Genomic DNA, 14,378 nt, shown 5'->3' on the forward strand with positions numbered 1-14,378 from the left:
ACCATCCAATCTCCTCAACCAATAATTACTAAAAGAATTGTCCCCAAATTTGGATCAACAGAACGATATGTCGTCGATCGGCACAGTCAGAAAATGTGGTAGTTTACTGGGGAAGATAGGAATACCACGGAAATCTTATACCCGGATACTACCGAGTTATATCAAGTATCGTGATTGGTGTAACATTTCTGTGGTTGGTCCAATTCTTCCAAGCTCTATGATTGGGCTAAATTTCCGAGCTGCTGTAATACGGTATTTCCGTGGGATGCCGATTTCCGATTACTGCTGCAGTAAACCTATTTTTGATCGCAAACTCGGGAAGCGGTATTCCGTGGAAATTTCCCCACTATGCCTTCCTTTAAGCCCCTCCTCCACCTTGAAGGATACCCCCAACACCCACATTAAGGGTTTACACCAATCAAATCATTGCAATAATCCATACGTGACCCCAATGCAGTCTAGCCTTCTGGGCCTCAGAAATTGATTTAACCAATAGGAATCAGGAACGCCCATAACTAAGTCACATGGTAAGGAAGCGCTTGAGTCCTGCAGACCCTAGCCATTCGGCACATTTCTTTTATTGTCCTGAAGAAGCAAGATAGACCTGCGAAACGTGTTGCCCTTGTTTTTGCGCAATTGATCGGAACATTTTCCACCATTAAGAACTGGTGTGTTTCTTTGAGAGATGTAAGCCAACAAAGCTCTCCTTTGAAACTGATTTTGAATTGTTTTATATTTTTGGGGGGGCCTCCGACCAACAGTTACCTTGTAAGGAGGTGTAATACTGAGAGGGAGGAAAGGATGGGCGAAATGATAAAAAAAATTTTAAAAAGGAAAGAAAAACAACCCCGAGATGAGAACGGATATAAGATACGAAAACAATATATACAAAAACACAGGACAACGCGTTTCGTGGGCATCCACCCGCTTCCTCTGGTAAAACAGTGTCTCACTGTAAGAGTGAATCGGCACAGAGCACCCATGGGGGTTAGTTTTTAACTTGGGTAATTGTTTGATTTTACATTTTACTCTTTTTGGAGTGTGACCTAACCACACCGAACCAAGTCAACCCTCTCTCAGTGGTCGGTGACACCACCTTTAAAGAGGAACTCCAGTGAAAATAATGTCATAAAAAAGTGCTTCATTTTTACTATAATTATGTATAAATGATTTAGTCAGTGTTTGCCCATTGTAAAATCTTTCCTCTCCCCGATTTACATTCTGACATTTATCACATGGTGACATTTTCACTGTTGGCAGGTGATGTAGCTGCTGCATGCTTTTTTGGCAGTTGGAAACAGCTGTAAACCGCTATTTCCCACAATGCAACAAGGTTCACAGACAGGAAACTGCCAGGAGTGCCATGGTCCTCAGAGTTTCTTGTGGGAGGGGTTTCACCACAATATCAGTATACAGCGCCCCCTGATGGTCTGTTTGTGAAAAGGAATAGATTTCTCATGTAAAAGGGGGTATCAGCTACTGATTGAGATAAAGTTCAATTCTTGGTCGGAGTTTCTCTTTAAGCGAAAAGATTGCCAATCTGCCACCCGGTTCTGTGAGTCCCCTATTTTTTTTCTTTGCACTCTGCATTACCTTTGTTTTTTATCTCCCCCTGGAAGAACAACATGTACTGCAGAGACCCCAAACATAGTAAGGGGGGAGGGGCTGTTTGAGAGTCAGGCACGGGTGTTGTCGTGCGCTGAATCCCGCACCCCGGCGTTAGGCGGCACGTCCGCTGCCTGTGACAGACGCACATCCCTCTGCAGCTAATGTAAGTTTCTGTTAAACAGAATTGAACGCTCTGCAGCTTATAAAGCGTGCGATTCATCTAAGGGAAATAATAATTCTGCCTTGTTGCCGGGCAACCTCCTCCTATAATAATTTTCCCTCTGATGCAATAAGATGACTTCCCATGTCGTCGTCGGTGGAAGAGCGCCCTGCGCGTGTCAGAACCCCTCCTCCTCTGTGGCGCGCGCCGTCCTCAGATCTCCCTCAATCAGACGAGACCGCGGGCGGGATAAGCGGCAGATGCAGAGGGGAGATAAAGGGGCCCAGAAAATGGGATGTATCCAAATTCCGCTCTGTGAAGTATTATCTAGTCTAAGTCAATGGCGCAGCCCTGCAAGACAAAATCAATTTCAGGCACAGAGGCGGAAGAAAGGCGCGAGAATCTGTGATGTGGCGAAGACGCCCTCTGCAAGTCGCTCTCGCGCCGCCGCTCTCTGCCGAGCACAAAAAACCTCAACACTGCCAGCCAAAAACTCCCCGCTCTCCGAGAAATTAGCAACTCTCAATCGGCATGAGCAAGAATCTTAAAGTGGACCTGAACTCTCGTACAGGGCAGAAGGAAAACAGAGAGTAATGCACCCTGTATGTATTTAGAGAGTTCAGCCTGTCTAATCCCCACTCATCTGTGACTAATCATAAGTGTAATTTGATCTCTCAGCTATGTCAACTGGCTGTCACGGCAGAGCAGCTAATTTGTAAACACAGGATGTTAACCCTATGTCTGCTTCCATGAAAACAGGAAGTAGACACACTGCAGATTTATTGCAGGACTTGTATCAGCTGTAACCAATAAATGTTTTTCATTAAAGGTTATTATGCTGTTGCTTATCTTTTGCAGCAGAGAGGAAATTCTACATTCAGGTCTGCTTTATTTTTCTCTAACCTGCTATATGTAACGTTCTCGGTTTTAGACTTTTACGTTTCTTTTAAATTTGATATTTTACAAAAATGTATGAGTTATTACATTTATAGACAATCAACCGCTAACTGCTGTCTGTCGGGCAGAACAAGGATCAAAAAGCGCAGCCACGCCTACTACTTGATATAATTATTGATAACGTGATACCACAACATAATAATGTCGGGCTGATGAATGATGATTGGCCGAAGGCTGCTCAGCCTCAGCTTATATTATACGTCATCAGACAAAAACAGTCACGTCTCTGATTCTGGGAGTAGAGAGTGTTTTCATTAATTTTTTGGAAATGTTAAAAAAAAGAGGACGTCCTCCTTTTGTAATATGTCTGGTCACTAGATAGATAGATAGATAGATAGATAGATACGGTGGATAGATAGATAGATAGATAGATAGATAGATAGATAGATAGAGAGAGAGAGAGAGAGAGAGAGAGAGAGAGAGAGAGAGAGAGAGATACTGTAGATAGATAGATGAGATAGTAGATAGAGAGATAGATAGATAGATGAGATAGTAGATAGATAGATAGATGAGATAGTAGATAGATAGATAGATAGATAGATAGATAGATAGATAGATAGATAGATAGATAGATAGATAGATGAGATAGACAGACAGACAGACAGACAGACAGACAGACAGACAGACAGACAGACAGACAGACAGACAGACAGACAGACAGACAGACAGACAGACAGACAGATAGATAGATAGATAGATAGATAGATAGATAGATAGATAGATAGATAGATAGATAGATAGATAGGATATTTTGGTACAGTTTCAAACTGCCTATAATTTGCATTCAATTTGTATGCAAAAAAACATAATCCTTAGCAAGAATGTATTGATGAGTTATTATTGGTTGGACTGGAGTAGCGTTAGAAATCCATCCTTGGAAGCCACAAATTGATAAGCCCCCCATGTATCTCCGCATCACCCAGCCATGTCACAGGACTGCCCGCCCCCTGCAAGCCTCATCACACCTTTCAGCTGGTGTGTAAAACCTCAGCCTTGGCACCCACGCCAGATGACGCCAGCGGATTAATCCACAAATGTTCTCCCCTCTCTTACAAAGAACACAAAACTGCGCGGTGGGGTGCGATTGCGGCGGCCTGGAGCGCGTCTGCCGGGATGAAATCTTCCGCCGCCGATAATGAATTTACACACATCAGATTGACTCATCTTTTCTGCCAGTTTGCTTCTCATTCTTTTCATTTCGTAACAAGCTAATAATGGGATTTTAAACTTCAAAAATGAGTCCCGCTGTGGCCAATTTGAACAATTAAATACACCGTATTCCGTCGGAGGCGTCGGCTTTCGCAAAAGGATAAACTTCATCAAAGATGCGAGAGGCGTCGTTCGAAGGGGTTTGGGCAGCGTCCGGCGGGCTCCGGTGCAGCACAGGGCCTCGATCAGATGTAGATTAGCGATATACAGTACGGGCGTGGGGGGAGGGGGGGGTCATAATCTGTCAGACTGCTCCAGAGGGGGCTACACATACCACAAAAACAACAGAACTTATCAACTTAAAGTGGACCTGAACTCTTGCACAGGACAGAAGGAAAACACAGATAAATGCACCTTGTATGTATTTAGAGAGCTTAGCCTGTCTAATTCTTTCTCCTCTGAGGCTAATCACAACTGTAATTTGATTTCTCAGCTGTGTCAGCTGGCCGCCCAAGCAGAGCAGCTAATTTGTAAACACAGGAAGTTAACCCTATGCCTGCGTCCATGAAAGCAGGAAGTAGACACACTGCAGGTTTACTGCAGGATTTATATCAGCTGTAACAAAGAATTGTTTTTCCTTAAAGGTTATTATGCTGGTGCTTATCTTTTACAGCAAAGAGGAAGTTCTAAGTTTAGGTCCGCTTTAAGCAGGCTATAAACGTATTAACTTTTCAATTCAATCATCGTAATCTGCAACCCAATGATTTGCATAGATTGTAATTATAGCAATTGCAGCAAAAATCTATTAGTTAAGATCAGACAGGATGGTACATTTCAGTAGATCAGACCCGGCGGGGGAGTGGCGGTAGATCTACCGCCCACAGCGTTGCATTGTATTGAACAGGGCAAAGCTGCAGTCTTATATATTTTTAGTAGATTTCATGGTGAAATTGGCATGCTAACCTTCAGATCCCTACATGACCTAGGCCCCGGATACCTGAAGGATTTGTATTAACTGTGTACCTCTCACAACCTCAAATCAAAAGAATCTTATACCTTCACCACCCCCAGAGTCCAACTACGTAACAACCTTTAGAGACAGAGCTTTTTGTCATGCTTCCCCTATCCTTTGGAACGCCTTGCCACATTCAATCAAGACAGCTCCAACCCTGCATACTTTAAGTCAAAACTGAAAAGCTACCTAAATTTTTGATCACATCACTTTTTTTTAGTACTACACTATGTAGTGATATGAGACAAGCTTATGCATTTTGAGAAAAGCGCTTTTTTGTTGTTGCTTAATGGATTTAAATCAGAGTGGGATCAATCTGTTTGCAGGGTACAAATCTAAGCGTGTATGGCCACCTTAAGGTTAATACATTGGAGCATCGTCTGTCAGTATGTTATGCCTCTCTCTGTCACTGATCACCCCAACACTGTCTCTCTCCCTCTCCCATATTAACTCTCCTTTATTGCTTTTGTCCCCCTCTATATTGCACCCCCTTTTCTGCCATACTCTGTAAGCCCCCCTCAAGCTCTTTTGTTGCCCCCCTAAATGATCCCACTCTTGTGCCCCCCTCTCCCATGACCTCTCTCTATGCTCTTTCGATATCTAAGTTAACAAACAATCACATCTCACACACAACGAGCGCCGGGGAGGCAGCCAAACAGGCCCTGGTGGAAATATGGCAGCTCGTGCAGCAATTTGACACTGGATAATTTCACACATAACTCTGAATAGCAGAGTGCAGGGCTCATCTAATAGACGATCCATCCATTACCGGCCGGTGAATGGATAGACCATGGGCGCTCTGTGAAGCCCTCTAAATATACATTTGTGTCACTTACATCTGCTCGTTTGTTCTATACGGTTATGAATGCCTTCTACATTAGCATCAGTATGCGGAGATAATAGATTTACCAGTCCACAAATCACATGTTTCATTCAGTCGCTAAACAGCTTAAAACGCCAAAGCCGACCGCGTCGTATCACAAGGCGAGGTCAAACTCAGACAAATGACAAAGTGAGGCATATCTCGTTGTCACCATCAGTACACGTTGTCAATACCCAAAGACTGATTTCTGGGCAGAGAGAGTTTATATAGGGGAACCTAAACCATTCTCATATCGAAGCTACCACGCCCCCCCCCCCAACACCACCTACCCCCAACCCTTAGTATGTATGCTGCCACACCCCCTCAAACACCACCTACCAACAACCCTTAATATGTAAGCTACCACGCCCCCTCAAACACCACCTACCACCAACCCTTAGTATGTAAGCTACCACGCCCCCTCAAACACCACCTACCACCAACCCTTAGTATGTAAGCTACCACGCCCCCTCAAACACCACCTACCACCAGTACTAACAGTAAATAGGACATTAATAACGAAGAACATGGTCTCAATTTTTATTTTTAGTTAAAGTGCTTTGTTTTTAAAATTTAATTCTTAACAGTAGCCATGACAGTCTGATGTCAAATTTGCTTCATTGTGCTGCACAGCTAACTGAATTAATGACCTACTGAACTTTTTAGTACTAAAACCTTGTCAGCAGTGTTTTCACAACCAGATAAAAGTGTTTTGCCTTCTATTTACTATTCAGGACATTTGGCTAAATTTGACTTTCTTCTTGACTTATTTGTATAAATAACAGCGCTAGTTTTTAATATTTGCTGTGCAGCAGAAAGGGCCTTCAGGCAATTTCTGAGTAGGCCTGGTACTATATGTACCTATGCTTACCTTAAAATGGCACTTCAAGTGTGCTTTAACCAACAAAGGCGTTTTGTGGGTCCAGCCCACTTCATCGGGTTACAGTGCCGAGAGGCTGAACCAACGAGTGCCTATTCCTATAATTCTTCTTTCCATCAATTTTGTTGCAAATTACATTAGCTGTGCTTATCATCACTGTGCAAATGATATCAACACACCACATACAACGTATGCCCCTGGTGCCAAGTACATGGTATATGTCAATAGGAAGTTCGATACTGCCCTGAGAATTTTGCCAGTATGTTTCAACAGATAGAAAATAAGAAAATGTTCTATTCAGTTCTAAATAGGTTCACCTATCATAAAAGAGAAGATTAACGCAAGGCCAAATATAATGCAAGCCCAGTCCAATCGCCAGAAGCGACCAATCAAAACGCTGACTAGAGATATTTCTTCAGAAAGCCGCTTTCAGCAATGACTCTCAGATCAATGCACCTTTGTACATCGTGGCTCTTTCAATGCCCCCGTTGAATATGTTCCTAATTCTCAACTAGCCCATCCAATTGGACCCCCATTGAAACCCAGCGAATCAAAGCACAGCTTGAGCCATGTAAGGAGTGGTAATGCAATGCCTAAAATGCTGTCGATTGACTTTGTACGGAAAACTCTTTAGTCATATTAAATGTGTGAAAGAACGCTTGGCACGGATGATAAAAAAGAAATTCACACATTGTACAAGAGACTCGAGCTCGCAGAGTAATTGGGACATGCTTTGAACGTGTGAGCTTTAATCCAGCACTTATAATAGCCAAGGAGCAGAGGCAATCTCACGGCACAAATGGACAGAGGGGAGAGAATTGATCGGGAAAGTTCAACATTTTACTCAGATCAGGCCGATAAGCAGCTCTGAGACTTCAGGGCTTCTTCTAACCTGTTGTTGATCTTTTGGGACGTAAACATCACTTCCCTTATTATCACTTTTACCTACAAAGATTCCAGATTTATTATTTTATCTACAAAGGTTCCAGCCCAGCACACCCAACACCCAAGTTGGCCTCCTATTGGCTGGAGAACCATATACAAGCTAGGACCCCCTGACTTCCTAAAACCAACCTACCTGGGTGTCCTTCAACATTGTCCACATACTTCTACAATACTCAAAAGTCTTAGGTTCCATCGAGAAATATTTGTTCATTTACCCCAGTCTTGTAGATGACCCAATTTCTGAGCAAAACAAACCAGCATAAGATCTGAAGGCTGTGACCTTCAAAAACATAAATGTACCGAAGGGTAAGGGAGCTTTAACTGGACGCCTCTTCCAGAAGATGTTTCGTCACTCTTACAGAAAAACGTCTTGCTAGGCTTGCTAGTGTATAGCAGTTAGTGTCGTGAGTGATTCCATGTTTTCTGTAAGGCGTTGTGAAAATAGTAAATGCATAGCAATATTACAAATGACTATCCAACACATCTGCAGATCCCACCAAAAACTAACTTCCTCCAACATCTGAACAACTGGGTCACATGGTGGCACTTTACAAATAAAGAACAATAATAAGTAACACTTCAGTGGTGAGACCTCCCCAAAGACTTTTATGCTTCGATCTCCAACCAGAAGCTCCATATGGAGATGACACTCTTTGAAATGGAAAAGCTCAAATGATTTGTTTATTATAAAATATAAAAAAATAAGGAGCCCATTGAAAGTGCAAAAACTTGTCATTTAAAATGCCTTTGAAATGGGTCTGTGAAGTTGACAGAAGAGGAAAGTCTAATGAGGACATCTCACCACTGGAAGCCCCGTGAGATATAACAAGCTAACATGGGAATGAACTTTTCAAACACCACAGATTTATTGGATTTGATGCAGATGGCAATGATGTATGAACTATCCAACGTGTTTATCTTTACGCTTCTGAGAATGGAATAGTGTTTGCTATCTGTGAGCTTCTGGCCAATATGTCTACACAGAAGATACCAATTTGATGCTTTCACATCTAAAACACATGGGTATCCTCAGCAAATCATCAAACAATATAACGTAGCTATGAAGAAGGTAAAGAAGGTTGAATTTCCCAATCCCATAAAAAAACACGAGGAACAACAAGACAATTTCATATTATGTGTACCAAGTCCAAGGGAGGTCCAAAATGACACATCTGACTTCTTGTGACCCCCACCAAAGATCAGCTTAAGATACTTTGCCAACAAACATCATTATACAGGTAAAACATCAATATAATCCCAGAAAAAGCATCATTTCATAAACTGAACATCAGAATCTTTCAAATTCTTCAATAACACAACATTCATAAGATAGGCAAAACTACGACCAATTGGCAGCGACTAAAAGAGAAGGTTATTGGTATGTCTACTCACCTCTGGGAGAGGCATGCCATTGATGATGAGGTCAGGCTGTGGTGGGCTCTGGTTGGTGAATGTATGATGGTAAACATGATTGGACCCTGTATTCCTGGTGTTCTGGTTTTCCACGTTAAGGAAGGTGCTGTCGGTGCGCCGACATCCAAGGGGAAGCGTCTGCTGGTGGTAGTCAAAATAGTTTAGGGACGACGTAAGGGAGGAACAGCTCACCACGTTCATCTTGTCCGTTTCCTCCACGTCGCGAGGCACCAGGCGGATGTCGTTCTTGCTGATCTTCTTCTTCTTGTTGGACTTCTTCTGGTGTCCATAAGAGTATTCGGCTATCCTGTAAGACAACATTAATAAGGTGCAAAGACGTGCACAGTTTATAAAAGCTAAACATAAAATCAACAACATCAACTACAGCCAAATACAAAAAAGTAAAAAAAAAAAAAAGCAGCAAAAATAATAAAAGAAAAAAGAATAAAAGGCAACAGATAACAAAACGACGAATAACACAAATCATCGACAGTGAATGCGACTACGAACTAATGTTAAACAATATAACTTTAATGGTGAAACAGAAAGACAATGCATGGATTTAACAACGCAAAAAAACAAGGCAAAACTAAAAGAAAATGAACAAAAGTCCTGATTAGTGGATATATAGGTCATTATCGAGGTAACTGGATATTTTTGAGACCTAATAAACACATGGCGTGAAGAAGTGCGATATGTTCTTCAGTGTGTGAGATTTCAGATTTACAAGTGCTTTTCATGCTAACTGCAGCACTAATTGTGCTTATTTAAAGAGCTGGAATGCATTATTTTCCCCGTATTAATTGGAAGGATCCAAAGATTAATTGGTCCAGCAGAAATCTACAAAGTTCCTATCTATAAAGTTTGTTGAAATGCGGTCTTGTACAGTCAAATCCTACAACGTTATATACGTGTCTGAGTTAATTATGTCTTTTCATCTCGGCATAGAAGGTTCCGTCGTACTGTATATTTTATGCTGTGCTAATTATAGTGTAGATTAGGTATTTGGGGACTTCACGTTGGCTCTAATGAGAGGGTTCTAGAGGGCAACGGCTACCTTCAGTTCTCTATTGGGAAAACAGAAAACACTCTAAGAGATCTGAGAACAGGATCTTGTTGAGTTGAGGGGGGGAAGGGGGGGGGGGGGGGTAGATCAGTAGAACATTGCCCATACATTAAATGGCCAAATCTAAAGGTAAGCATGGAGTAGGACCTGCTAAAGAGTCCATGCATGCCCTCCTCAGACACCCATTAGTTTTGATCTTTTTTCAACTTGGTTAAATACTTTGATCTTGATTAGAGAACTACTATTAATCCCCAGAGAACTGAACTGGGGTTAAGATTTAGGTTAGCACAATATGTTCCAAGGATCCCTGTTGGGATAATTTAAACATTATTTAAAGGAACCACCCAGATTTTGAACAAGGGAGTAATTTCCATTTGAGGACCAAAGTTATGAGGACAATCTCCCAAACACATCACTCACCAGAATGATGAATTGAGGCACAGTGGTCTACCATCCTATACATACATAGAAAGTGATGTTCCTAGGGGCACTAGGACATTGGCCTGCTCAGACCTAGACTGTGGCAATATATCCTTCAACGAGACCAGAGTCTCTGTGCTCAAAACATGGAAAAGGTGTGAAGGGTGGGGTCAGGACCTCTGATCTTGCCATATCTAGAGCTCAGGTCAACTTACTGCATGTGCCAAAAATGGACACACCCTTCTAGGAGTCATAGCTACACAGCATAGTATATATCAAGAAATGGAAGGTTAATCTTTCATTGGTTAATGCTACCTTTTGACTCGAGAGGAAGTCCAGAAGATACAGAGGTGAGGTCAGGGTCAGGGACTCTGTCTTACAGTATTTACAGGTCAGATCAAGAAAAAAATATTTTTACTAAAAATGGGCAATGCCCCTTAAAGAGAACCCGAGGTGGGTTTGAAGAATATTATCTGCATACAGAGGCTGGATCTGCCTATACAGCCCAGCCTCTGTTGCTATCCCAAACCTCCCTAAGGTCCCCCTGCACTCTGCAATCCCTCATAAATCACAGCCGTGCTGCTGACAAACAGCTTGTCAGAGCTGGCTGTGTTTATCTCTATAGTGTCAGTCTGCTGCTCTCCCCGCCTCCTGCAGAACTTCAGTCCCCGCCTGCATCCCTTCCCTCCCTGTTGATTGGAGGGAAGGGACGGGGGCAGGGACCGGAGCTATGCAGGAGGCGGGGGAGCAGCTGAGACTGACACTACAGATGTAAACACAGCCTCACAGCACGGCTGTGATTTATGAGGGATTGCAGAGTGCAGGGGGACCTTAGGGGGGTCTGGGATAGCAACAGAGGCTGGGCTGTATAGGCAGATCCAGCCTCTGTATGCAGATAACATTCTTTAAACACACCTCGGGTTCTCTTTAAAGTGATACCAAAGCAAAAAAAAAAAAAAAACCCTTATGATATAATTAATTGTATTACAGATACTTTATAGAACATTAGTAGCAAAGTAAACAGTCTCATATATTAATTTCAGTTATATAGCTTTTTTTGTGTGTAACATTGCATCATTCTGTCATATTTGCAATTATAAACCACACACTGCATATTAAAGTATGAAATCGTGCAGAGCTAATGACGCTTTGAACTTCCTTGCAGTAAAACCTTATCTCTCACTGTTTTTGTTTTTATGTAGAAGTTCTTCAGAATATAGCATTGTCTCTGACCCAAGTTGGGTCGGAGAGCTCAGAGACGCTTTTTTGCAAAGATAATAAGTGAAGTTTCTTAACTCTTCCTGTACTGGAAACAATATGACTCATATCTTTGCTATTAATGTTCCGTTTCTTAGCTGTACTACACATACAATTAATTATCTCATAAGTTTATTTTCACTTCAGATTCCCTTTAAGAAAATAAAGTTACGGCTTCACAGCGCAGTATCATCGCCCAGAGACCGAGCTGATCCTTCATTGCCTGTTGGCTTCTTTTGGACACAAAAGGCACAAGAAGAAGAGGTCAGGAAGGGGTCAAGGACTCTGTCTGGCTAAATTAAGGAGTCAGATCCAGGAAGGAGCTCTTTCATTATCAATAGGCAACCCCTTTAAGAAAGGCCAGCCCTACATAGCGTGATTTTGCCCAGCTACAGAGTTGATCTATCATTAGCTGTCGATTCTTTTGGGTACAGAAGCTAGAAGGGGAATTTAAAAGGGTGAGTAAAGGGTCCTACCCTTGCCAAATTTAAGGGTCAGGACACTTAGCACTTGTATGGTCCATGGCCAACCTCATCTGTACCTCTACACAGCACAGTATCGCTGCCCAGGCACAGAGCTCATCTCACACCACGTTTTTAGAGTCTTTTGGGCTGGAAAGGGCACAGATTAAAATACAACAGTTTTGTTATGACACAGTGCTGAACGATGATTGACCAGCGACATCTGAAAATGAATCGATGACAGCTCGGAGTGAGCGCACCATGCAACGCTGCCTGCTCGCCATTACCTGTTCCGAGCGTCGGGAAAACGCTGTCAGAAGCCTACGGAGAAACATGGCATCTCTCTCTCTCTCTCACCAGTGACAGGTGGAAAGGGGAACAAGTACCTCTCACCCAAGTACCTGCTCTCCTCCCAGGCAATCATGTGTAATGAGGTATAGCGTAAGTAAACAAAATCCAAACACTTCAAATGCAAATTGGTTGCAAAGAAATAAAAAAAAAGGCACATAAAAAAAAAGGAAGAAAACAAGTAACAATTGTCTGCAGAAGAAGACAAGGAGGAGGCAGAAGATCCAATCCACAACAGCCGTTTGTTACACCCACATAGCGCAGCGTTACGCCAGATTAACTGCCCGGCGGTAACCATGCGTTACATCCCTACGACACATCAGGGGCTCATTTCCTTCCACTCCGAGGTGATATGTAACCTCTATATGGGAAGCTCAGCCTTATATAATTGCTATTTATACATCCGAGGGGATCTTTTTATTATTTTTGTTCCCCCTTTTGTCATAATCAGAACCCCCCCCCCCCCCCCTCGTTTTCCTTCTCTACAGGCAGTTGTGATTCTACACGTAAAGCAGAAATCTGAAACAGATGCACTGCAATCCCGATAACACGAGGTTGATTTCATTTACATGTATAATCGAGTTTACAACATCATGTTTTTATGCAGTAGCGCCTTAACTCTCTCACCGCCGGATGGGCAGACTTAGAGATCCGTAAAATCAAAAACAAGAATTAAAACCAAAAAATAAATAAGCTATATGACAAATCATTTCTAAATAACTAGCTGTTTACTGACGCGTATTTCTGATGCTAGGAACATAGCCGTTAAAGGGCAACTGAAGTGACAGGGATATGGAGGCTGCCATATTTATTTATTTTTAATCAATCCCAGTTGCCTGGCAGTCCTGCTGATCCTCTGCCTCTAATACTTTTAGCGATAGCCCCTGAACAAGCATGCAGCAGGTCAGGTGTATGTGACATTATTGACAGATCTGACAAGATTAGCTGCATGCTTGTTTCTGGTATGATTCAGACACTATTGTAGCCAAATAGATCAGCAGGTCAACCGGGCAACTGGCATTGTTTAAAAGGAGATAAATATGGCAGCTACCATATAACTCTCACTTCAGTTCCCCTTTAAGGGATCCAGTTGGGGATTATGCGATAACATTGGAAAACTAAGACATGATACACACTTTTAATTACGATTGGCCAATCACTGACCAATTGTACCACCTTCATGTGGTAGGAGGGGCAACAGATTTTGAATACTATGAAGAATCTCTAGGTAAGCTCTCATACTACATGGAGGTGGTACAATTGGACAGTGACTGGCCAATCGTAATTGAAAGTGTGTACCAGGCTTAAGTATAATACACACATCCAATTTTAATTGCCCAATCACTGGCCAATTTTTCCACCTCTATGTAGTACCCAATATTCTCATAATATTCAATATCTGTTGACTTTCATACTACGTAGTGGTGGTAAAATCGGTCAGGGATTGGCCAATCTTAACTTAAAGTGTGTATCAGGCTTAAGGCCGCATACACACATCCAATTGTGATCAATCGCTGGCCAATTTTACCACCCCCATGTAGTATGAAAGCTTACATACTTAATAGGCTCATAGTATTCAAAGTACTTCACAGAGGTGATCAAATTGGCCAGTCATTGACCTATGACAATTGGATGCGTGTACCAGGATTTAGGGTATACACACATCCAATTTTGATTGGCCAATTCTACCACCTCTATGTAGTAGAACAACACTATGAGCAGATTGTGCAGATAAGCTGTCATATTACATGTAGGTGATAACATTGGCCAATCACCATTCTTCGCATCCATACAGTTTTATTGGCATTTATATTTTTCACTGCTGACGACTATCTGTTTA

General features: G+C 42.2%; 1 protein-coding gene across 4 annotated transcripts in view; it reads right to left on the reverse strand.

Moving 5' to 3' along the window:
• Positions 1-14,378, reverse strand: part of PCDH19 (protocadherin 19) — a 236,044-nt gene that overhangs the window by 209,538 nt on the left and 12,128 nt on the right. For 2 of the 4 annotated variants that reach the window (XM_068249986.1, XM_068249985.1), the window contains exon 2: positions 8,966-9,293. The exons of the other annotated variants lie outside the window; for them this stretch is intronic. In XM_068249986.1, coding sequence (XP_068106087.1) covers positions 8,966-9,293 — 328 coding nt within the window. The remainder of the gene's footprint in view (positions 1-8,965; positions 9,294-14,378) is intronic. 4 annotated transcript variants of the gene reach the window in all.

This window comes from Hyperolius riggenbachi, chromosome 8, assembly GCF_040937935.1.
Source record: "Hyperolius riggenbachi isolate aHypRig1 chromosome 8, aHypRig1.pri, whole genome shotgun sequence".
Lineage (NCBI taxonomy): Eukaryota > Metazoa > Chordata > Amphibia > Anura > Hyperoliidae > Hyperolius > Hyperolius riggenbachi.